Below are 23,640 nucleotides of genomic sequence, written 5' to 3'. Positions count from 1 at the left end.
AAGGAATAAAGTTTTGAAGTGTCTGTCCTGTATCTAGGAGACATAAGACAGATCAGGATTCTTTATTTGTTTTTACCCATATAACCCCATATTTATGGGGCACAAAACTACCTCCATGCTTCTATTTGTTTGTATGGGATAGCTTCAGACGAGTCCCGTAGCACTTGTGTGGGTCGTAGAGCAAAACGGAGAACACTACCATGTTCATGAGAGACTCTCCTTTTCATAGTGGGATCATACAGATGCTACAGACATTTTTGTGAGAATACCAATTTTCGGGATGTCTCATGGTCTGACAAACTCCGCTGTAGATCCGCCACCTTCCACCGCAGATGTGGAAGGCCAACATAGGCGGATGCGGTGGATTGAGACGATATCTCCAGCTTAAACTGACTGATTTTGTTGGGGATTTTTATGGATTTTTATGTTACTTAGGTTGACGCACTGGTGCGTCAATATACTTTTAAGGGTTAATGGCAAGCCCTGAATAAGGTAAACACTTTTTTTTAAGTCTCATGCAATGTAGGCCTGCATTGAACACCACATATAGGATTTGCTCCATTGGTTTGGTTGGTAGGCCTACATTATACTCAAATAGCCACAACAGCCTATTGGCTACTGTCTACAACTGTCAGGGTACAGCCTATTGGCTACTGTCTACAACTGTCAGGGTACAGCCTATTGGCTACTGTCTACAACTGTAAGGGTACAGCCTATTGGCTACTGTCTAAAACTGTCAGGATACATCCTATTGGCTACTGTCTACAACTGTAAGGGTACAGCCTATTGGCTACTGTCTACAACTGTAAGAGGGTACAGCCTATTGGCTACTGTCTACAACTGTCAGGATACATCCTATTGGCTACTGTCTACAACTGTCAGGGTACAGCCTATTGGCTACTGTCTACAACTGTAAGGCTACAGCCTATTGGCTACTGTCTACAACTGTCAGGGTACAGCCTATTGGCTACTGTCTACAACTGTAAGGGTACAGCCTATTGGCTACTGTCTACAACTGTCAGGGTACAGCCTATTGGCTACTGTCTACAACTGTCAGGGTACAGCCTATTGGCTACTGTCTAAAACTGTCAGGGTACAGCCTATTGGCTACTTTCTACAACTGTAAGGGTACAGCCTATTGGCTACTTTCTACAACTGTCAGGGTACAGCCTATTGAGTTTGAGTTTGAGTTTGAGTTTATTTTTACAGGGACAGTGCACATTAATCAACGTTTCAGTAAAAGTGCCGGTTTTAGCCAGCCGGCTAATTTTCAACCGCAGTCCCTGGGCAGGTTATTAAAAACAATTACAATATAGACAATAACAACATAGAACAAGACATAGCATACAGACATAGCAACATAGGACAAACAAGACGTAGCATACAGACCGAGCAACATAGAACAAAAAGCAGCAAGACAAAATTCATAAAAGCAACAAAGTGTTTCCACACCTCACAAGTTACAGACAACAGACATGGAAAGCGGCAACACACAGCTAGGGACCATGTTCACAAATCTGATTGACCTTTAGCCATGTCTTCAAGCATTTTGTGAAAGTGTGATATGTGGTGGAGTTATGTGTGTCTGATGGCAGTGTATTCCAGACATCGGAAGCTCTCACAGAAAAAGCGGATTTACTAAAGGTGCTTTTCCTTAGGGGAACTACACAGTCACCTCTCATGGCAGACCTTGTGGATCTGCTGCCATATCTTTGGGTTTTCTGTTTAACAAAAATACTGAGTGGAGGGGGAGCCAAGCCATTTAGGATCTTGAATACAAGACATGCATCGGTGTATTGCACACGATTTTCCCAACTCAGGAGCTCATGCTTTCTAAGGATGTGACAGTGATGATGGCTATTGGGCTTCCTATCAAGCACTTTGAGAGCCTGTTTGTAGACAGACTGAATAGGTCTTACTGTTGTACAGCAAGCTTGGGCCCAACTAGTCAAGCAGTATGTTAAGTGGGGGAGTATCATAGATTTGAAGTACAGTTTTGCTACCTCTGTAGTCAAACAATTTCGTATAAATCGGAAATTAGCTAGGTTGAATTTGGTTATTTGAATTACCTTTTTCACATGCTTTTTAAAAGAGAGGTTGGAATCAAGTATGATGCCAAGGTACTTAAAATCAGATACCCCCTGGAGCTTCTCCCCTGACACATAGACTTCTGGCTCAGTAGCATCTGTTGCCCCCTTTGTGAAGAACATGCAAACAGTTTTTTTCACATTGAGATGCAAACACGAGTCACTGAGCCACTTTGTAACCTGGACCATTACAGTAGTGAGTTATTGTGCAGCTTGTTGTTTGCTCTTTGCATGCACATATATCACTGTATCATCTGCATACATTTGAACTTCAGACCCAGTACAGACAGAAGGCAGATCATTAATGTACAGGCTGAACAGGAGGGGCCCCAGTATTGACCCTTGGGGCACACCCACATTACATTTTTACATTTACATTTTAGTCATTTAGCAGACGCTCTTATCCAGAGCGACTTACAGGAGCAATTAGGGTTAAGTGCCTTGCTCAAGGGCACATTAACGTCATTTAGCAGACGCTCTTAGCCAGAGCGACTCACAAATTGGTGCGTTCACCCTATAGCCAGTGGGATAATCACTTTACAATTGGGGGGGGGGGGGGGGGGGGGGGTAGAAGGATTCCTTTATCCTATCCCAGGTATTCCTTAAAGAGGTGTGGTTTCAAATGTCTCCGGAAGGTGGTGAGTGACTCCGCTGTCCTGGCGTCGTGAGGGAGCTTGTTCCACCATTGGGGTGCCAGAGCAGCGAACAGTTTTGACTGGGCCATATCATAGCTAAGAGTGGGCGACAGCTCATTGCTCACTCTGACACACTGAGTTCTGCCTTCAAGGTATGATTTCATCCATCTCAAGGCATCGGGGGAAAAGTTGAACTTGGACAATTTTGTGATGAGAATCTCATGGTTAACAGTATCAAAAGCCTTCCTTAGGTCCAGAAACACAGTCCCAACAACGCCCCCTTTGTCCATCTTGGTCTTCACATTTTCCAGAAAAAAGCAGTTGGACATTTCTGTGGAGTGTTTTGCTCTGAAGCCAAACTGCATGGAATGTAATGTGAAGGGGCTGTTGTTGAGGTGGGCAATGAGTTGTTCTGCTACACACTTTTCAACAATCTTTGACACCACAGGTAGTATACTAATGGGCCTGTAGTTACTCACATCAGCAGGGTCGCCTGATTTAAAGATGGCCGTTATTATGGCCGACTTCCATACCCTTGGAAACACCCCGAGACCAATAGATGTGTTGGTGACCTTAGTAATGGGGCCAATGACTGTTTTTAAGAAAGGTAGAGTCCATCCCAAACACATATTTGGCTTTAGAGTTCTTTAGTGAGCTAATCACCTTGTCTACCTTTGACTCAGAAACCTCCCTTATGATGAAGACAGGTTGAGCATCATTTACTAGCACTGAGCCCAAGAAACCAGTGGAGGGGTTCTGTGTCAGTACCCTGACAGAGTCAATAAAGTAGGAATTGACGGCTATTGCTATTTCGACTGCATCCTGTGTTAGATTGTTATTCACCATTATTTCTAGTCTTTTTGCAGTGTTACTATGGTCTTTCCCTGTTAACTTTTTTAGATTCTCCCAGATCAGTTTAGAATTTCCCTTTGCTTCACCAATTATGTTAATAAAAAAGTTTGCCTTGGCCTGTCTGATTTCTTTCATCACCTTATTTCTCAACATGGTAAACCTACGTCTGTCATGCTCTAATTTGGATCTTAGGGCTATTTTTAGATAATAATCTCGTTCTTTCATCAATTTCCAGATTTCTCCATTTAGCCAAGGAAGAGTGCTCTTTTGGCCAGGTTTGGATTTGATTTTCTTTAGGAAACCATTTAATGTAGTCTGTATTGTGGATAGAAAAACTTGACTATCAGCTTCCACGTCTGCATAGGACAAGAGATCATTCCAGTTAATTCCCTTAATTGCATTTTCAAAATAGCTTAATTCACTCTTAGGTATTCTTAGTTGATCAGGCTTTCTAACAGTAGAGAGGTTAAACCTGCTCTTAGACAGCTTTCTGGCTATAAGTGTCAGATTATGATCAGATAGCCCAGTAACCATATTGAATGATTTAGTCACTCTCTCTGGTTTATTACTGAACACCAAATCAATCTGTGTTTTAGAGCAACAAGTCACCCTGGTTTAACTAGCTGTGTAAGGTCAAAGGTATTAGTGATCCGTTTGAGGGTTTTCCTACAACACTTGTCTTCATAATTAATGTTAAAATCTCCCATTAAGATGACCTCTTTCCCAAAATCACATTCCCTAAGCATGTTATTAAACTGATCAAAAAACACACTTTTGGTGGAAGGTGGCCTATACATTCCAATGAGGGTAAAAGACATTTGGGGAGACAGTGTAATGTTCAGGCCAATACATTCTAGTTCATTATCACATGACCACTCAATTTGTTTACATCGGATATGTTCTTTAATATAAATCATCACACCCCCTCCTCTTCCTTCAGTCCTGTCTCTCCTGAAAACATTGTAGCCAGGCACAATCAAAGCAGCAGATGGAGAGTTTCTATGGAGCCATGTCTCTGAGAGGCAGAGAAAGTCAAGGTTGGAGTCTGTGAGTAGATGTTGAATTTGATCACTTTTTGGAATGACACTACGAATGTTCAAGTGCCCCCCTAGTAGTCCCTTGGGCTTAGCTCGTGGGTCCCAGATGACTCGAGAGTGATTGACACATTGAAAAAAGTAAAATTTTCTGTGTTTTCTGAGGGCTGGGTTTAGGCCGTTTTGTTTCGTTTTGATTAGGGGCAGTTCGGTAGCGCAATTAACAATCCCTCCCGCCTGCACTGGATGCGGGAAACTAATTAAAACAGCTTGCATACCAGAAGCAGAGTCAGGGATCGCATATAGCGACTTTGGTATGTTTGAAGAGTCAAAATCCATCCTGGAGCCGGGTGAGTCGAGAGAAACCACAGGACCATAGCACTCACCCACCTCCACAGCGGCGACGATCAGTGGACGAGGCCATCCACCGCCCTCCACTCCGGTGCGTATCGCTGGCTCGGTGATGTTGGGCCCAGGATTGAGTTGCACATCCCCGGAGAGCAGGAGGGTAGTGAACAGGTAGTTTAACAGTTTCCGATAAATGTTGGACTTGTGTTTGTTGCGCCTAAGCGGTTCAGTAGAATAAGGAGCGAGGTAGACTTGGCCATTATTCAGAACATTATGGTATGCTGTGTACAGGGTATTAGCTCACCAGATGGTTACTATTTTATACTTTCAGCATTTCATTTAGTTTCTATCTTTTTCCCTCTTTCTTATTATCTTTAAAGATGTCTGCACATAATAACTATACATTTATGCCACTTAACATTAGGGTACTGTAATGAATACTCAGGGAGAAAAAGGTGTAGATTCACGCGCAGAGCGCAGCAGGTGTTTATTACGCCTTTACAGAAGGCAGGAATCGTGGTCACAGGCAGGCAATGGTCATACACAGAGTGTGTCTAGTGTGTGTGTGTGTGTGCCTGTGTGTCTGTGTGTGTCCAGTGTGTGTGTGTGTGTTCAGTGTGTGTCCGTGGGTTCAGTGTGTCTGTGTGTCTGTGTGTGTCCAGTGTGTGTGTGTGTGTTCAGTGTGTGTCCGTGGATTCAGTGTGTCTAGTGTGTCTGTGTCCAGAGTGCGTGTGTGTTCAGTGTGTGTCCAGTGTGTGTGTATGTGTGTCCAGTGTGTGTGTGTGTCCAGTGTGTGTGTGTGTGTTTGTCCAGTGTGTGTGTGTGTCCAGTGTGTGTGTGTGTTTGTCCAGTGTGTGTGTGTGTGTCCAGTGTGTTTGTGTGTGCCCAGTGTGTGTGTGTGTGTGTCCAGTGTGTGTGTGTCCAGAGTGTGTGTGTGTCCAGTGTGCGTGCGTGTGTGTGTGTGTGTTCAGTGTGTTTGTGTCCAGTGTGTGTGTGTGTCCGTGTGTGTCTAGTGTGCATGTGTGTCCAGTGTGTGTGTGTGTGTGTCCAGTGTGTATGTGTGTGTGTAAGTCCAGTGTGTGTGTGTTCAGTGTGTGTGTGTCCAGTCTGTGTGTGTCCAGTGTGTGTTTTTTCAGTGTGTGTGTGTGTGTGTGTGTGTGTGTGTGTTCAGTGTGTGTGTGTGTGTCCAGAGTGTGTGTGTGTATGTGTCCAGTGTGTGTGTGTGTGTCCAGTGTGTGTGTGTGTGTCCAGTGTGTATGTGTGTGTGTGTGTCCAGTGTGTATGTGTGTGGGTGTGTCCAGTGTGTGTGTGTGTGTGTGTGTCCAGTCAGTGTGTGTGTCTCCAGTGTGTGTGTCTTCAGTGTGTGTGTGTTCAGTGTGTGTGTGTCCAGTGTGTGTGTGTGTGTGTGTGTTCAGTGTGTGTGTGTGTGTTCAGTGTGTGTGTGTGTGTTCAGTGTGTGTGTGTGTGTGTCCAGTCTGTTATGTTTGACACAGGGACACTGAGGACAAACCAAAAAAGTCATCATCAACCCTAAACCCTGGATAGAGGGGCTCAGTGAATGTGGTGTAGAATGTGTACAGGTGGGTCAGTGTGTCAGAGGAGACTCTGTAGAAGGACAGAGTGCCGGCTGGCCAGTCCAGATACACTCCTACTCTGTGGGAGCTGGAGGAGGGGACGTCTATGGTAGTGGACTTATTATTGTGCCAGGCTCTGTAACTGTTGTCATAGCAGAACAGACTCCAGGACTTGTCATTGGCTCCAATCCCACAGTCCTTACCCCTTCCTCTCCTGCTGATTCCTTTATATGCCACTCCTATAACAACCACACTCCCACTCCACTCTACCTCCCAGTAACAGCGCCCAGTCAGACCCTCTCTACACAGCACCTGAGGCCAGACCTCAAATCTCTCTGGGTGATCAGGATACGGCTGCTTCTCTCTCCTCCATGTCACCTTTCTGTTCTCCTCAGACAGAGAGAGGTGTCTGTTTATTGTGTTTGGGTCCAGTGTGAGATCACAGACATCTGATGGATGAAACCAGACACAATATTAGAAATCATCATCATTCACATTAGAATGTTAACTCACTTTTCACTAATTAATTTAATGTAGATGTTTCTAGGTATCAAAAGGAGAAGTTAAGGTAACTTGAGACTTGTTGAATGATCATATGTTATACTGTATGGTAATATAAAACACACTTATTCCCATTAATTACACACACACACACACACACACACACACACACACACACACACACACACACACACACACACACACACACACACACACACACACACACACACACACACTGTAATGATGTCATGTCATAGTATTGTTAGGACAGAGGTAGGGTTACTAGATAAGTGACTTGGTGCCACAGAGTATTGAGTTACCTCCCCACTTTTGCCCTCAGAACAGCCTCAATTCGTCGGGGCATGGACTCTACAAGGTGTTGAAAGCGTTCCACAGGGATGCTGGCCCATGTTGACGCCAATTCTTCCCACAGTTGTGTCAAGTTGGCTGGATGTCCTTTGTGTGGTGTACCATGAGCGTGAAAAACCCAGCAGCGTTTCAGTTGTTGACACAAACCGGTTTGCCTGGCACCTACTACCATACCCCGTTCAAAGGCACTTCAATATTTTGTCTTGCCCATTCACCCTCTGAATGGCACACACACACAATCCATGTCTCAATTGTCTCCAGGCTGAAACATCCTTCTTTAACCTGTCCCGTCCCCTTCATCTACAAGTGACATCAATAAGGGATCATAGCTTTCACCTGGATTCACCTGCTCAGTCTGTCATGGAAAGAGCAGGTGTCCTTAATGTTTTGTCCACTTAGTGTAAATTGCACAATAATGATCCATTGATGGATTTTCTTATGTAGTCTCTGTTTTCTCTGTATTGAACCTGCCTGCCACCCACCCGCCTGGGGACTGTGGGTTATGAGACAACCCCCGCATCACTAGCTTGCATGTTCTGCAGCCTTGTAGAGATAGGGAGGGGATGACTGGGAGGCAGGTTGGCATTTATTGTCATGAATCTTGCCCTGGAGGCAGTTCTGCAAAGTGGTCACTAGCTGGCACAGGCATAAAGTAATAATATCTGATTTTAATGCTAACCTTAACCTCACTGCTAATCCTTACCTTAAATTAAGACCATAAAACACAATTATTTTCCACAAATGTTTACGATATAGCCAATTTTTACTTTGCAGCTGGCATATCTAAAGGAAATCGTGCAGTTCTGCCTCAAGGGCAAAATTCATGACAAAAGTCAACCTGTGACTGGGAGAGGACAATGTGAAACCGATAACGAAATTGTTTTCACAATTAACTTGCTTTTTCTTGTTTAAAGTATGTTTTATTATGAAAAGTACAATATATCCATGTACAATAGTACAATTATGGAGCATATGTCCATATACAATTTATTTTTTAACATAAAATATATGCAACAAATTATCACATTGGTATTTTAACAGTGTTATTGTAAGAGTTTCAATGTTTAAACAGAGGATACATCTACAACTTATCCAGAATCAGTGTGTGTGTGTGTGTGTGTCCAGTGTGTGTTTGTGTCCAGTGTGTGTTTGTGTCCGGTGTGTGTGTGTGTCCGGTGTATGTGTGTCCAGTGTGTGTTTGTGTCCGGGGTGTGTGTGTGTGTGTCCAGTGTGTGTGTGTGTGTGTATCCAGTGTGTGTGTGTGTGTGTCCTGTGTGTGTGTATCCAGTGTGTGTGTCCAGTGTGTGTGTGTGTGTCCAGAGTGTGTTTGTGTCCGGTGTGTGTGTGTGTCCGGGGTGTGTGTGTGTGTCTGGTGTGTGTTTGTGTCAGGTGTGTGTGTGTGTGTGTCCAGTGTGTGTGTGTGTGTGTGTGTCCTGTGTGTGTGTCCAGTGTGTGTATGTGTGTTTGTGCAGTGTGTGTGTGTCCAGTGTGTGTTTGTGTGTGTGGGTTTGTGCAGTGTGTGTGTGTGTGTGTGTCCGGTGTGTGTGTGTGTCCGGTGTGTGTGTGTCCAGTGTGTGTGTGTGTGTGTGTGTCCAGTGTGAGTGTGTGTGTCCAGTGTTTGTGTGTCCAGCATGTGTGTGTGTCCTGTGTGTGTTGGTGTGTGTGTGTGTGTGTCCAGTGTTTGTGTGTCCAGCATGTGTGTGTGTCCAGTGTGTGTGTGTCCAGTGTGTGTGTGTCCAGTGTGTGTGTGTGTGTGTGTGTCCGGTGTGTGTTTGTGTCCGGTGTGTGTGTGTCCAGTGTGTGTGTGTGTGTGTGTGTGTCCAGTGTGAGTGTGTGTGTCCAGTGTGTGTGTGTCCAGCATGTGTGTGTGTCCTGTGTGTGTTGGTGTGTGTGTGTGTGTGTGTCCAGTGTTTGTGTGTCCAGCATGTGTGTGTGTCCAGTGTGTGTGTGTCCAGTGTGTGTGTGTCCAGTGTGTGTGTTTGTGTGTGTCCAGTGTGAGTGTGTGTGTCCAGTGTGTGTGTGTCCAGCATGTGTGTGTCCTGTGTGTGTTGGTGTTTGTGTGTGTGTGTCCAGTGTGTGCGTGTGTGTGTGTGTGTGTGTCCAGTGTGTGTTTGTGTCCGGTGTGTGTGTGTGTCCAGAGTGTGTGTGTGTCCAGTGTGTGTGTGTGTGTCCAGTGTGTGTGTGTCCAGTGTGAGTGAGTGTGTGTGTGTGTGTCCAGTGTGTGTGTGTGTGTGTGTGTTTGTGCAGTGCGTGTGTGTGTCTGTCCAGTGTGTGTGTTTCCTGTGTGTGTGTCCAGTGTGTGTGGCCAGTGTGTGTGTGTGTGTGTGTGTGTGTGTGTTTGTGCAGTGTGTGTGTGTGTGTGTGTCCAGTGTGTGTCCAGTGTGTGTGTGTGTGTGTGTGTGTGTGTTTGTGCAGTGTGTGTGTGTGTGTGTCCAGTGTGTGTCCAGTGTGTGTGTGTGTGTCCAGTGTGTGTGTGTGATGTGTGTCCTTTGTGTGTGTGTGTCCAGTGTGTGTCCAGTGTGTGTTTGTGTCCGGTGTGTGTGTGTGTGTGTCTGGTGTGTGTGTGTGTCCGGTGTGTGTGTCCAGTGTGTGTTTGTGTGTGTCCAATGTGTGTGTGTGTGTGTGTCCAGTTTGTGTGTGTGTGCCCAGTGTGTGTGTGTGTGTGTACCCAGTGTGTGTGTGTCCAGTGTGTGTGTGTCCAGAATGTGTGTGTCCAGCATGTGTGTGTGTTGGTGTGTGGGTGTGCCCAGTGTCTCCAGTGTGTGTTTGTGTGTGTCCAGTGTGAGTGTCCAGTGTGTGTGTGTGTGTCCTGTGTGTGTGTCCAGTGTGTGTGTGTGTGTGTGTGTGTGTGTGTGTGTTTGTGCAGTGTGTGTGTGTGTGTGTCCCCGGTGTGTGTGTGTCCCCGGTGTGTGTGTCCAGTGTGTGTGTGTGTGTGTGTGTGTTCAGTGTGTGTGTGTCCAGTGTTTGTGTGTGTGTGTCCAGTGTGTGTGTGTCCAGTGTGTGTTTGTGTCCGGTGTGTGTGTGTGTGTCCAGTGTGTGTGTGTGTCCGGTGTGAGTGTGTGTGCGTGTGTCCAGTGTGTGTGTGTGTGTGTCCAGTGTGAGTGTGTGTGTGTGTGTGTGTCCAGTGTGTGTGTGTGTGTGTGTGTGTGTGTGTGTGTGTGTTTTTTTTTGCAGTGTGTGTGTGTGTGTGTGTCCAGTGTGTGTGTTTCCTGTGTGTGTCCAGTGTTTTTGGCCAGTGTGTGTGTGTGTGTATGTCCAGTGTGTGTGTCCAGTGTGTTCAGTGTGTGTGTGTGTCAGTGTTACCATGGTTATTATTTACAGGGACACTGAGGAGTCAACATGATGAACCCAAAACCCTGGATAAAGGGGCTCAGTGAATGTGGAGTGGAATGTGTTCAGGTGGGTCAGTGTGTCAGAGGAGACTCTGTAGAAGGACAGAGTGCCGGCTGGCCAGTCCAGATACACTCCTACTCTGTGGGATCTGGAGGAGGGGACGTCTATGGTAGTGGACTTATTATTGTGCCTGGCAGAGTAACGGTTGCCAGAGCAGAACAGACTCCAGGACTTGTCATTGTATCCAATCAGACAGTCATTACCCCCTCCTCTCCTGCTGATTCCTTTATATGTCACTCCTATACCAGCCCTTCCTCTCCTGCTGATTCCTTTATATGTCACTCCTATATCAGCCCCTTCCCCACTCCACTCTACCTCCCAGTAACAGCGCCCAGTCAGACCCTCTCTACACAGCACCTGTCCCCAGCCCTCAAATCTCTCTGGGTGATCAGGATACGGCTGCTCCTCTCTCCTCCATGTCACCTTTCTGTTCTCCTCAGACAGAGAGAGGCTTCTGTTTACTGTGTTTATGTCCAGTGTGAGATCACAGACATCTGATGGATGAAACCAGACACAATATTAGAAATCATCATCATTCACATTAGAATGTTAACTCACTTTTCACTAATTCATTTAATGTAGATGTTTCTAGGTATCAAAAGGAGAAGTTAAGGTAACTTGAGACTTGTTCAATGATCATATGTTATACTGTATGGTAATATAAAACACACTTATTCCCATTAATTACACACACACTTACACTGAACACACACACACACACTGGACACACACACACATCCTGAACACACACACACACACACAATTACACTGAACAAACACACACACACACACACACACACACACACACACATCCAGAACAAACACACACACTGGATACACACACACCTTCATGCACGCATATTTAATATGTAACAGGAACACGCCACACACATACACAGACACACACATTGTCAAAGCAACTCTTTGTAAACTTTGGTGTCCCTGATTTGTGCTTCTGTAGAACTACAGCTGATATTTAATATGACCAAGTAAGTAATGATGGTGGTCTTTGACTTTGACTTCACTTGAATTAAGACTTATTCTTAGTCATATTCTTCACAGCAGTCAACACTCACATTTTCTAAGTCCAGGTTTCATTGTGTTCTCTCCACCATGTTCCACACTGTAGCGGTAAGCAGAAGAACAGACAGTCATTGAGGGATACACCTGAACTCACTCACACACACACACACACACACACACACACACACACACACACACACACACACACACACACACACACACACACACACACTCACACATTCACACTGGGGACACACACACACACACAATGGACACACACACACTCACATTCAGCATATAACTTTGTACAAGTGGTGGTAAGAATGTTTTTCTAGTGTGTGTGTGTGTCTGTGTCCAGTGTGTGTGTCCAGTGTGCGTGTGTGTGTGTCCAGTATGTGTGTGTGTGTGTGTTTGTGTGTTTGTGTGTATCCAGTGTGTGTGTGTGTGTCCAGTGTGTGTGTGTGTGTGTGTCCTCTTTGTGTGTGCCCAGTGTGTATGTGTGTGTGTGTCCAGTGTGTGTGTCCTGTGTGTCCAGTTTGTGTCCAGTGTGTGTGTCCAGTGTGTGTGTGTGTGTTTGTGTGTGTGTGTTCAGTTTGTGTGTGTTTGTCAAGTGAATGTGTGTGTCCAGTGTGTGTGTGTGTGTCCAGTGTGAGTGTGTGTGTGTCCAGTGTGTGTGTGTGTGTGTCCAATCTGTGTGTGTGTCCAGTGTGTGTGTGTGTCCAGTGTGTGTGTGTGTGTGAAATGTGTTCAGTGTGTGTGTGGGTGTGTGTCCAGTGTGTGAGTGTTTGTGTGTCCAGTGTGTGTGTGTCCAGTATCTGTGTGTGTGTCCAGTGTGTGTGTGTTTGTCCAGTGTGTGTCCAGAGTGGGTTTGTGTCCAGAGTGTGTGTGTGTCCAGTGTGTATGTGTGTCCAGTGTGTGTGTGTCCAGTGTGTGCGTGTGTGTGTCCAGTGTGTGTGTGGGTGTCCAGTATCTGTGTGTGTGTCCAGTGTGTGTGTGATTGTCCAGTGTGTGTCCAGAGTGTGTTTGTGTCCAGAGTGTGTGTGTGTCCAATGTGTACACACTGGACACACACACTGGACCTCCAACATGTCTGATATGAACATTGACATAAACCCTCTACATACTTGAGTTTCTCCAGTCTGCAGTGTGGATCCTCCAGTCCAGCAGAGAGCAGTCTGACTCCTGAGTCTCCTGGGTGATTGTAGCTCAGGTCCAGCTCTCTCAGGTGTGAGGGGTTTGACTTCAGAGCTGAGGCCAGAGAAGCACAGCCTTCCTCTGTGACTAGACAGCCTGACAGCCTGCAAAGAGTCAAATCATATAAAAACCACACTGCTATTCTTTGGTGGTGAAAATAGTGGCAGTATATTTTTTCTACATATTCAGATACATCAGTGTCCTGAAACCTGCCATATCTATTCATAAATGAATGTATCATTATTAGAAATGACAAATTATCAAAGTATTGCTTGTAGAGAGAAACATGTATAGTACAAATATTTGAGTAGACTGACCAGAGCAGTTTAAAAAGCAGTATCAGTCAAAAGACAGACAGTGAGGTATCAGATTTAGATTGTATTGAGTATACAGTCCACACCATATCTATTTTGAGAGTTAAGCTAACATTTTAAATGTGTCTCTATACTCCAGCATTTTGGATTTGAGATCAAATGTTTCATATGAGGTGACAGTATATAATGTCACCTTTTATTTGAAGGTATTTTTATACAAGTCTCTTTCCCCTTTTAGAAATGAAAGCACTTTATGTATCTAGTCCCCCCATTTGAAGAAGTCATAAGTATTTTGACCAATTCTTGTAGTCTATTAAAGTAGTCAAAAGTTTAGTATTTGGTCCCAAACTCGTTGGTTGCATTTGCAGTTTGTTTTGGTTGTGTTTTGGGTTATGTTTTGTCCAATAGTAACTGAATGGTGGATGATGACTGGAGTAATTTTCTGTCTAAGTGAGTAGATAACATGTTTCTAAACACTACTAAAGTAATCCTGATGATGCCATATTAAGAATAATCATGAATGAATCATGAATAATAATGAGTGAGAGAGTTACAGAGGCTACAACAAAATATGCTAACCTCTCACCATTACCAATAACAGATGGGGGTATGATCCTTGTTCCTCTGTAACTTTCTCATTCATCATCATTCACCATTCATTCGTGATTATTCATAATCATGGTAGCATCCACATGAATGTAGAAGTGTTCAGAAACATCTTCTATTCTTACTGACAATACAAGTGAAGTGACTCCAAAATGACAGGACATTATTCACCATTCAGTTTCTATTGGGAAAAACATAATCCAAAACACAACCAAGACAAACTGCAAATGCATTCAACAAGTTTGTAGAATCACAAGCTTGATGTAATCACTGCAGGTAAGGAATATGGGACCAAATACTAAACTTATGACTACTTTAATACAATATAAGTGAATTTGTCCAAATTATTACAACTTTTTCAAATGGGAGAACTAGACAAATAAAGTGCTTTCATATCTAAACAGTAAAACAGATATGTATGAAAAACCTCAAATAAAAGGTGACATTCTGTACTGTTGCCTAATATGAAACATTCTATCTCAAATCCAAAATGGTGGAGCATAGCACCAAATGTAAAACTGTAAGCTTCACTGTCCAAACACACATGGTGTGGACTATGTGTGCCTGGTAAACAGATGTGGATCTGGTGAACAGTTATCACTTGTTGACCAACTACAGGAATACTGACCTCAGAGTCTCCAGTTTACAGTGGGGATTCCCCAGTCCAGCAGAGAGCAGCTTCACTCCTGAATCCTTCAGGTCATTGTTACTCAGATCCAGCTCTCTCAGGTGTGAGGGGTTTGACTTCAGAGCTGAGACCAGAGAAGCACAGCCTTCCTCTGTGACTAGACAGCCTGACAGCCTGCAAAGAGTCAAATCATATTAAAATCACACTGCTATTCTTTGGTGGTGAAAATAGTGGCAGTATATTTTTACAACATATTCAGATATATCAGTGTCCTGAAACCTGACATATCTATTCATAAATGAATTGATGTATCATTACTAGAAATTATAATAATATTGTTTGTAGAGAGAAACATGTATAATACAAATATTTGAGTAGACTGACCAGAGCAGTTTAAAAAGCAGTATCAGTCAAAAGACAGACAGTGAGGTATCAGATTTAGATTGTATTGAGTATACAGTCCACACCATATCTATTTTGACAAAGATAACATTTTAAATGTGACTCTATACTCCAGCATTTTGGATTTGAGATCAAATGTTTCATATGAGGTGACAGTATATAATGTCACCTTTTATTTGAGGGTATTTTAATACATATCTGTTTCACCGTTTAGAAATGAAAGCACTTTATGTATCTAGTCCCCCATTTGAAGAAGTCATAAGTATTCTGACCAATTCACTTATAGTGTATTAAAGTTGTCAAAAGTTGAGTATTTGGTTGTAAACTCGTTGGTTGCATTTGCAGTTTGTTTTGGTTGTGTTTTGGGTTATGTTTTGCCCGATAGTAACTGAATGGTGGATGATGACTGGAGTAATTTTCTGTCTAAGTGAGTAGATAACATGTTTCTAAATACTACTAAATTAATCCTAATGATGCCATGATTGAGAAAGATCATGAATGAATCATGAATAATAATGAGTGAGAAAGTTACAGAGGCTACAACAAAACATGCTAACCTCTCATCATTAACCTCAAATAAAAGGTGACATTACATACTGTTGCCTAATATAAAACGTTTTATCTCAAATCCAAGATGCTGGAGCATAGCACCAAATGTAAAACTGTAAACTTCACTGTCCAAACACATATGGTGTGGACTATGTGTGCCTGGTAAACACATGTGAATCTGGTGAACAGTTATCACTTGTTGACCAACTACAGGAATACTGACCTCAGAGTCTCCAGTTTACAGTGGGGATTCCCCAGTCCAGCAGAGAGCAGCTTCACTCCTGAATCCTTCAGGTCATTGTTACTCAGATCCAGCTCTCTCAGGTGTGAGGGGTTTGACTTCAGAGCTCAGACCAGAGAAGCACAGCCTTCCTCTGTGACTAGACAGCCTGACAGCCTGCAAGAGTAAAATCATATTAAAACCACACTGCTATTCTTTGGTGGTGAAAATATATTTTTTAAACATTTTCTGATACATCAGAGTCCTGAAACCTGCCATATCTATTCATATATGTATATATACACTATCAGTCAAAAGTTTGAACACACCTACTCATTCAAATTTGTAAAAAAAAAAAAAAACTAATTTTTACATTGTAGAATAATAGTGAAGACATTAAAACTATGAAATAACACATATGGAATCATGTAGTAACCAAAGAAGTGTTAAACAAATTAAAATATATGTTATATTTGAGATTCTTCAAATAGCCACCCTTTGCCTTGATGACAGCTTTGCACACTCTTGGCATTCTCTCAACCAGCTTCATGAGGTAGTCACCTGGAATGCATTTCAATTAACTGGTGTGCCTTCTTAAAAGTTAATTTGTGGAATCTCTTTCCTTCTCAATGTGGTTGAACCAATCAGTTGTGCTGTGACAAGGTAGGGGGGTATACAGAAGATAGCCCTATTTGGTAAAAGACCAAGTCCATATTATGGCAAGAACAGCTCAAATAAGCAAAGAGAAACGACAGTCCATCATTACTTTGAGACATGAAGGTCATTCAATAAGGAACATTTCAAGAACTTTTAAAGTTTCTTCAAGTGCAGTCGCAAAAAATATCAAGCACTATGATGAAACTGGCTCTCATGAGGACCCCCACAGGAATGGAAGACCCAGAGTTACCTCTGCTGCAGAGGATAAGTTCATCAGAGTTACCAGCCTCAGAAATTACAGCCCAAATAAATGCTTCACAGTGTTCAAGTCACAGACACATCTCAACATCAACTGTTCAGAGGGGACTGTGTGAATCAGGCCTTCATGGTCGAATTGCTGCAAAGAAATCACTACTAAAGTACACCAATAAGAAGAAGAGACCTGCTTGGGTCAAGAAACACGGGCAATGGACATTACACCGGTGGACATTTGTCCTTTGGTCTGGTCCAAATTAGAGATTTTTGGATCAAACCGCTGTGTCTTTGTTAGACGCGGTGTGGGTGAACGGATGATCTCTGCATGTGTATTTCCCACCGTAAAGCATGGAGGAGGAGGTGTTATGGTGTGGGGGTGCTTTGCTGGTGACACTGTCCGTGATTTATTTAGAATTCAAGGCACACTTAACCAGCATGGCTACCACAGCATTCTGCAGCGATACGCCATCCCATCTGGTTTGGGCTTAGTGGGACTATCATTTGTTTTTCAACAGGACAATGATCCAACACATTCTGTTCTGTCGCCTAATATGAAACATTCTATCTCAAATCCAAAATGCTGGAGCATAGCACCAAATGTAAAACTGTAAGCTTCACTGTCCAAACACATATGGTGTGGACTATGTGTGCCTGGTCAAATGTCACGATTTCCGCCGAAGTTGGTGCCTCTCCTTGTTTTTTTTTTTCTTTAGTCATTTAGCAGACGCTCTTATCCAGAGCGACTTACAAGAGCAATTAGGATTAAGTGCCTTGCTCAAGTGCACATCGACAATATTTTTCACCTAGTTGGCTCGGGGATTAGAACCAGCAACCTTTCGGTTACTGGCGCAACGCTCTTAACCACTAAGCTACCTGACGCCTTGTGCGGGCGGCTATCGGCAGTCGTCGTCACCGGCTTTCTAACTGCCACCGATCTACGTTTCTTTATCTATTTGTTTTGTCTTGATTGTACACACGTGGTTCCCATCACGTTATGATTATTTCCCTATTTAACCCTCTGCTTCCCTCATGGTTTTGTGCGTGATTGTTCTTTGTTTGGTGTTGTATACTGCTGTGAGCTGTTATGTTTCCCTGCATGGAAATTAGATTTGTTGTTTTTCCGAGTAAAGTTCGTTATATACTCAGTTCTGTGTCCTGCGCCTGACTCCGTCTCCTACCGCTGCACACTGACATCAAATAAGCAAAGAGAAACGACAGTCCATCATTACTTTAAGACATGAAGGTCAGTCAATACGTAACATTTCAAGAACTTTGAAAGTTTATTCTGCTGCAGAGGATAAGTTCATTAGAGTTACCAGCCTCAGAAATTGCAGCCCAAATAAATGCTTCACATATTTCAAGTCACAGACACATCACAACATCAACTGTTCAGAGGGGACTGAGTGAATCAGGCCTTCATGGTCGAATTGCTGCAAAGAAATCACTACTAAAGTACACCAATAAGAAGAAGAGACCTGCTTGAGCCAAGAAACACGAGCAATGGACAATACACCGTTGAACATTTGTCCTTTGGTCTAGAGTCCAAATTTGAGATTGTTGGTTCTAACCGCTGTGTCTTTTTGAGAAGCGGTGTGGGTGAACGGATGATCTCCACATGTGTAGTTCCCAATGTAAAGCATGGAGGAGGAGGTGTGATGGTGTGGGGGTGCTTTGCTGATGACACTGTCTGTGATTTATTTAGAATTTAACCAGCATGGCTACCACAGCATTCTGCAGCGTCACGCCATCCCATCTGGTTTAGGCTTAGTGGCACTATCATTTGTTTTTTAACAGGACAATGACTCAACACACCTCTATTTGACCAAGAAGGAGAGTGATTGAGTGCTGCATCAGATGACCTGGCCTCCACAATCACCCAACCTCAATCCAATTGAGATGGTTTGGGATGAGTTGGATCGCAGAGTGAAGGGAAAGCAGCCAACAAGTGCTCAGCATATGTGGGAACTCCTTCAAGACTGTTGGAAAAGCATTCCAGGTGAAGCTGGTTGAGAAAATGCCAAGAGTGTGCAAAGCTGTCATCAAGGCAAAGGGTGGCTATTTGAAGATTTTCAAATATAAAATATATTTGTTATTTCATAGTTTTGATGTCTTCACTATTATTCTACAATGTAAATAATAGTAAAAATAAAGACAAACCCTTGAATGAGTAGGTGTGTCCAAACTCTTGACTGGTACTGTATATAAATGAATGAATGTATCATTATTAACAGTAGATAACATGTTTCTAAACACTAATAAATTAATCCTTGTGTGTGTGTGTGTGTGTGTGTGTGTGTGTCCAGTGTGTGTGTGTGTGTGTCCAGTGTGTGTTTGTGTGTGTGTCCAGTGACACACCTACTCATTCAAGGGTTTTTCTTTATTTTTACAAATGTGCGTGTGTTGTCCAATGAGTGTGTGTCCAGTGTGTGTGTGTCCAGTGTGTGTATGTGTGTGTGTCCAGTGTGTGTGTGTATAGTATGTGTGTCCTGTGTGTGTGTGTGTGTGTGTGTGTCCAGTGTGTGTGTGTTCATTGAGTGATACAGGAATACTGACCTCAGAGTCTCCAGTTTACAGTGGGGATTCCCCAGTCCAGCAGAGAGCAGCTTCACTCCTGAATCCTTCAGGTCATTGTTACTCAGGTCCAGCTCTCTCAGGTGTGAGGGGTTTGACTTCAGAGCTGAGACCAGAGAAGCACAGCCTTCCTCTGTGACTAGACAGTGTGACAGCCTGACAGAGAGATCATCATGATTTCACAAACTGTTAATTTAACACCAGTAGTGTAGAAGGACAATGGCAGATGCATTTGGTTTATTCTCTTAAACAACATATAGATTCATCTTCTGTCTCCTAGAATTGTATGGTCATATTGTTATACTAATGTGAACATCAATGCAGTGATTCAATATGTTTTTCAATATAGTATTATATACATACTATAATATATATTTTTCTCTAAACTGATGATTAGTACTTAAATATACTTTTATTTACTCACAGAGCAGCTCTGGAGGCTTTGACCACTGGCAGCAGCCTCAGAAGACCTTCCTCTGATCTGGAGTATTTCTTCAGGTCAAACACATCCAGCTCCTTTTCTGAAGTCAGCAACACAAAGACCAGAGCTGACCACTGAGCAGGTGACAGTTTGGCTTCTGAGAGACTTCCTGAGCTCAGGTAGCTTTGGATCTCCTCCACTAGAGAATGGTCATTCAGTTCATTCAGACAGTGGAACAGATTGATGCACCTCTCTGGAGAGGGATTCTCCCTGATCTTCTCCTTGATGTACTTGACTGTTTCTGCATGGCTCTGTGAGCTGCTTCTTGTCTTTGTCAGTAGACCCCGTAAGTACTTCTGATTGGACTCCAGTGAGAGGCCCAGAAGGAAGCGGAGGAACAGGTCCAGGTTTCCCGTCTCACTTTGTAAGGCTTTATCCACAGAACTCTTGTAGAAAGTAACTTCAGGCTTGTCTCTGAACAGTGCAAAAAAGTTCCTGGTTGATTGAGGTTTTGCCATTAGATTCTCATTGTTGTTGATGAATGAGAGGAACACATATACAGCAGCCAGAAACTCCTGAATGCTCAGATGCACAAAGCAGTACACCTTGTCCTGGTACAGCACACATTCCTCTTTAAAGTTCTGTGTGCACAATCCTGAGTACACTGAGGCTTCATTGACATCAATGCCAGCCTCTTTCAGGTCTTCTTCATAGAAAATCAGATTGCCATTCACAAGCTGTTGAAAAGCCAGTTTTCCCAGTGACAGAATGCTCTCTTTATTCCAGTGTGGACCTGTCTCTTCTTTCCCAAGATACTTTTCATTCTTCTGTTCGGTATGAAACTCCACAAGGTGTGAGTACATCTCAGTCAGAGTCTTGGGCATCTCTTCTGTCTTGTCTGTACTCAACATGTGTTCAAGGACTGTTGCAGAAATCCAACAGAAGACTGGAATGTGGCACAAGATGTGGAGGCTCCTTGATGTCTTTATGTGTGAGATGATTCTGCTGGCCAGGTCCAGATCACTGAATCTCTTCCTGAAGTACTCCTCCTTCTGTGGGTCATTGAACCCTCGTACCTCTGTCACCTGGTCAACACACACTGAAGGGATCTTATTGGCTGCTGCAGGTCGGGTAGTTATCCAGAGGAGAGCAGAGGGAAGCAGATTTCCCTTGATGAGATTTGTCAGCAGAACATCCACTGAGGTTGACTTTGTGACGTCACAGCATATCTTGTTCTTCTTGAAGTCTAGGGGCAGTCGGCACTCATCCAGACCATCAAAGATGAACAGAACTTTGTACTTGTCGTAGTTGGATATTCTTGATTCTTTGGTTTCCTTAGAGAAGTGATTGAGAAGTTCAATCAAAGTGTGTTTTTCCTTTTTCATCAAATTCAGCTCCCGAAAAGGGAATGAAAATACAAATTGGACATCCTGATTTGCTTTTCCTTCAGCCCAGTCCAGAATTAACTTCTGCACAGAGACTGTTTTTCCAATGCCAGCGACTCCCTTTGTCAGCACAGTTCTGATAAGTTTGTCTTGTCCAGTTAAGGGTTTGAAGATGTCGTTACATTTGATTGCAGTCTCTGGCCTTGCTTGTTTCCTGGTTGTTGTCTCAATCTGTCTCAGCTCATGTTCATTATTGACCTCTCCTGTTCCACCCTCTGTGATGTAGAGCTCTGTGTAGATCTTATTGAGAAGTGTTGGGTTTCCTTGTTTAGCGATCCCCTCAAATACACATTGAAACTTCTTCTTTAGATTAGATTTGAGTTCACGTTGGCAAATCACAGCAAGCTCATCTGAATGAAGAAATAACACAGAGGATATTAATATTATGTCTGTTTTAATGGCTACACTATTGTAAGAATGTTTTATAAAGTTTAAATTATAATCATTTTTTCGCTTAACTGACTGTATAAATGTGTAAATGTTTTCATAATGCATTCCACACTGGTGTGACTGATTGTATTATTATTGGTATTATCTCTCTCTCTCTCTCTCTCTCTCTCTCTCTCTCTCTCTCTCTCTCTCTCTCTCTCTCTCTCTCTCTCTCTCTCTCTCTCTCTCTCTCAACACAACACATTATTCTGCTACTTGATGAGGTCACTAGGGGTTGTGTTAAGGCTGCTACAATATCATTGAGTTACACAGCTACTTTAGCTGTACTTTAGCTACAGCTTTTAAATGTTCTAAAACAGCATTCAACATGAGGCAGACAGCTCTTACTTTTCTCCAGTGTGTCAGCAAGCTCCTTCTGGTTCATTTTCCTCAGGATGTGCAATGTGATCTTCAGAGCCCCCTCTCTGGCACTGCTCTCCTGCTTCTCATCTTCAGCGTCCACCACTTCCTTATCCTGCTTCTGACTCTCAAAGCCTTCTGGGAGTTCTGGACTAAGAATCCTCTTGAACATATTCAGCTCGTTCTTCACAAATGTCATAATATTCTCTTCAAGCAACTGAAATAAATCAAGTAAATAAGTTAAGTAAGAGTCTAAATGCTTTCTCATTAACATATTAATGAATAATTGACAGAACAACTTTACTTGAGGTAAACAAAAACAAATGTACATAACAGGACCACATACACTGAATATGGAGGCCAGGTCTGTTTGATGACTCTGGGAAGACTGACCACTGAGAATCTCTGACTCTGATATCTCCTGTTGGTTTCTGTGGGCAAAACATGAGATTACATCTCCTCATCCAGGGAGTGCACACACACACACACACACACACACACACACACACACACACACACACACACACACACACACACACACACACACACACACACACACACACACACACACACACACACACACACACAGGGAGGGAATGTTGTGTTAGTTTAATATTGTTTTAGGACTATGAAAATTGAAGAAAGGATTAGCCTATGGATTATGAAAACAACAAAAATAAATGGGAAAATGGGAGAGGAGAAATGACTAGAGACAGTGTTGTTTAACTCACTGACCATGACCCATGAGTTCTTCTTACCTTTGTTCAGTAGAAAAGTCTCCCTCTCTAAAGGATAGAGGTTGAGTCATAGACTTGTCACTCTTCATGGACACACAGCTGGGTACAGGGGAGGCTGGTCTCTCCTGCTTGATTGGACTTCAACACAACAGAGACAAACATTACATCTCTCATCTACTCTGAGCTCAGATGGGGAAACAAGAGTTTCATTCCAAAACGCTATATATCCATTTTCAGAAATGTTGGTCAATTAGCTTTTATTGTTTAAATAAATTATTAAACCACTTCAAGGCTTTATAAAGGCTTCTAAAGTGGGTAAATTCCACTTAAAGTTTCGGACTTGATTTGCCCTAATGAAAAATGGATCAGCCCTTACGAAAAATGCCCCTTATTTATAATCCACATAAAAATACACATTTGCTATTGCTGCAGGATTATTTTCCTGCTGTGAGAAACTGGGTAAAATTAAGATATTGCATCTGTAAGTGCATTCATCTTAAGGTAGCTAGGTGAGACAACCACATATCACAGTCAAACATACAGGATACGAACATTACATTCCAGCTAAACATTGGATATAATTGGATATAAAGCGTTTTGGGAAAAAAATCATTTTCATGCACATCTAAAATCTAGAACATTATATTGAAGCAATCATTCTGATTTTTTTGCATATAGCGTTTTGGAATATAAATTCTTAAACAATATTGTCAACTCACCCAAAGAGACTCATTTTAGAGGCAGGGCCCCCCTCCTCTCTCTCCCCAGAGAGACTCATTTTAGAGGCAGGGCCTCCCTCCTCTCTCTCCCCAGAGAGACTCATTTTAGAGGCAGGGCCCCCCTCCTCTCTCTCCCCAGAGAGACTCATTTTAGACCACTGACCCCTAAACAGAGATGCAGCATGTTGGTTGTGGGTAACACAGTGACAACTAATTATTGAAGGTCAATTGTTCTATTTTATTCATTATCTCTTAGAAATAAAACAGTTTACTAACAGATACATCCAAACAGTCAGATGATTTAATGCAATGACTTT

The 23,640-nt window shown here is 43.0% G+C and overlaps 3 protein-coding genes across 4 annotated transcripts in view; all 3 read right to left on the bottom strand.

Moving 5' to 3' along the window:
* LOC311141170 (NACHT, LRR and PYD domains-containing protein 3-like) overlaps nucleotides 1–22,864 on the bottom strand; it is a 168,428-nt gene extending 145,564 nt beyond the window's left edge. The window contains exons 1-2 of the mRNA XM_084176425.1: nucleotides 22,626–22,864; nucleotides 22,214–22,298 (exon numbers count right to left, since the gene is read on the bottom strand). Coding sequence (XP_084032551.1) covers nucleotides 22,214–22,298; nucleotides 22,626–22,693 — 153 coding nt within the window. The 5' untranslated portion in view covers nucleotides 22,694–22,864. The remainder of the gene's footprint in view (nucleotides 1–22,213; nucleotides 22,299–22,625) is intronic.
* Nucleotides 5,815–12,031, bottom strand: LOC311141832 (stonustoxin subunit beta-like). 2 transcript variants are annotated; one of them, XM_084177322.1, is made up of 2 exons: nucleotides 11,870–12,031; nucleotides 5,815–6,979 (listed from the first exon to the last, which is right to left on the bottom strand). In XM_084177322.1, exons 1-2 carry the CDS (start codon nucleotides 11,946–11,948, stop codon nucleotides 6,435–6,437), a joined length of 624 nt encoding a protein of 207 aa, XP_084033448.1. In that variant the 5' UTR covers nucleotides 11,949–12,031; the 3' UTR covers nucleotides 5,815–6,434. The 2 variants fall into 2 exon arrangements, with proteins under 2 accessions (XP_084033448.1, XP_084033447.1); XM_084177321.1 differs by lacking the exon at nucleotides 5,815–6,979 and adding an exon at nucleotides 8,295–11,287.
* Nucleotides 15,738–21,573, bottom strand: LOC311099605 (NLR family CARD domain-containing protein 3-like; the record flags this gene model as incomplete). Its single annotated transcript, XM_084140317.1, has 3 exons — nucleotides 15,738–15,856; nucleotides 19,195–19,368; nucleotides 19,637–21,573. 3 exons carry the CDS (start codon nucleotides 21,571–21,573, stop codon nucleotides 15,811–15,813), a joined length of 2,157 nt encoding a protein of 718 aa, XP_083996443.1. The 3' UTR covers nucleotides 15,738–15,810.
* Nucleotides 22,865–23,640: the final 776 nt, after the last annotated feature.

Source organism: Coregonus lavaretus, assembly GCF_964263955.1.
Source record: "Coregonus lavaretus genome assembly, chromosome: 2".
In the NCBI taxonomy this organism is placed as follows: Eukaryota; Metazoa; Chordata; class Actinopteri; order Salmoniformes; family Salmonidae; genus Coregonus; species Coregonus lavaretus.
The sequence above is the reverse complement of the archived record's forward strand: the minus strand, read 5'-3'. Positions and strand labels throughout refer to the sequence as shown.

What these genes read in the sequence shown, in the direction of transcription:
- LOC311141832 (XM_084177321.1), bottom strand. Translation starts at nt 11,948, where the DNA reads ATGACTGTCTGTTCTTCTGCTTACCGCTACAGTGTGGAACATGGTGGA. An exon ending in GAAACCTGGACTTAGAAAAT is followed by an intron (nt 11,288 to 11,869) that starts GTGAGTGTTGAC and finishes TTCATCCATCAG; the next exon opens with ATGTCTGTGATCTCACACTG.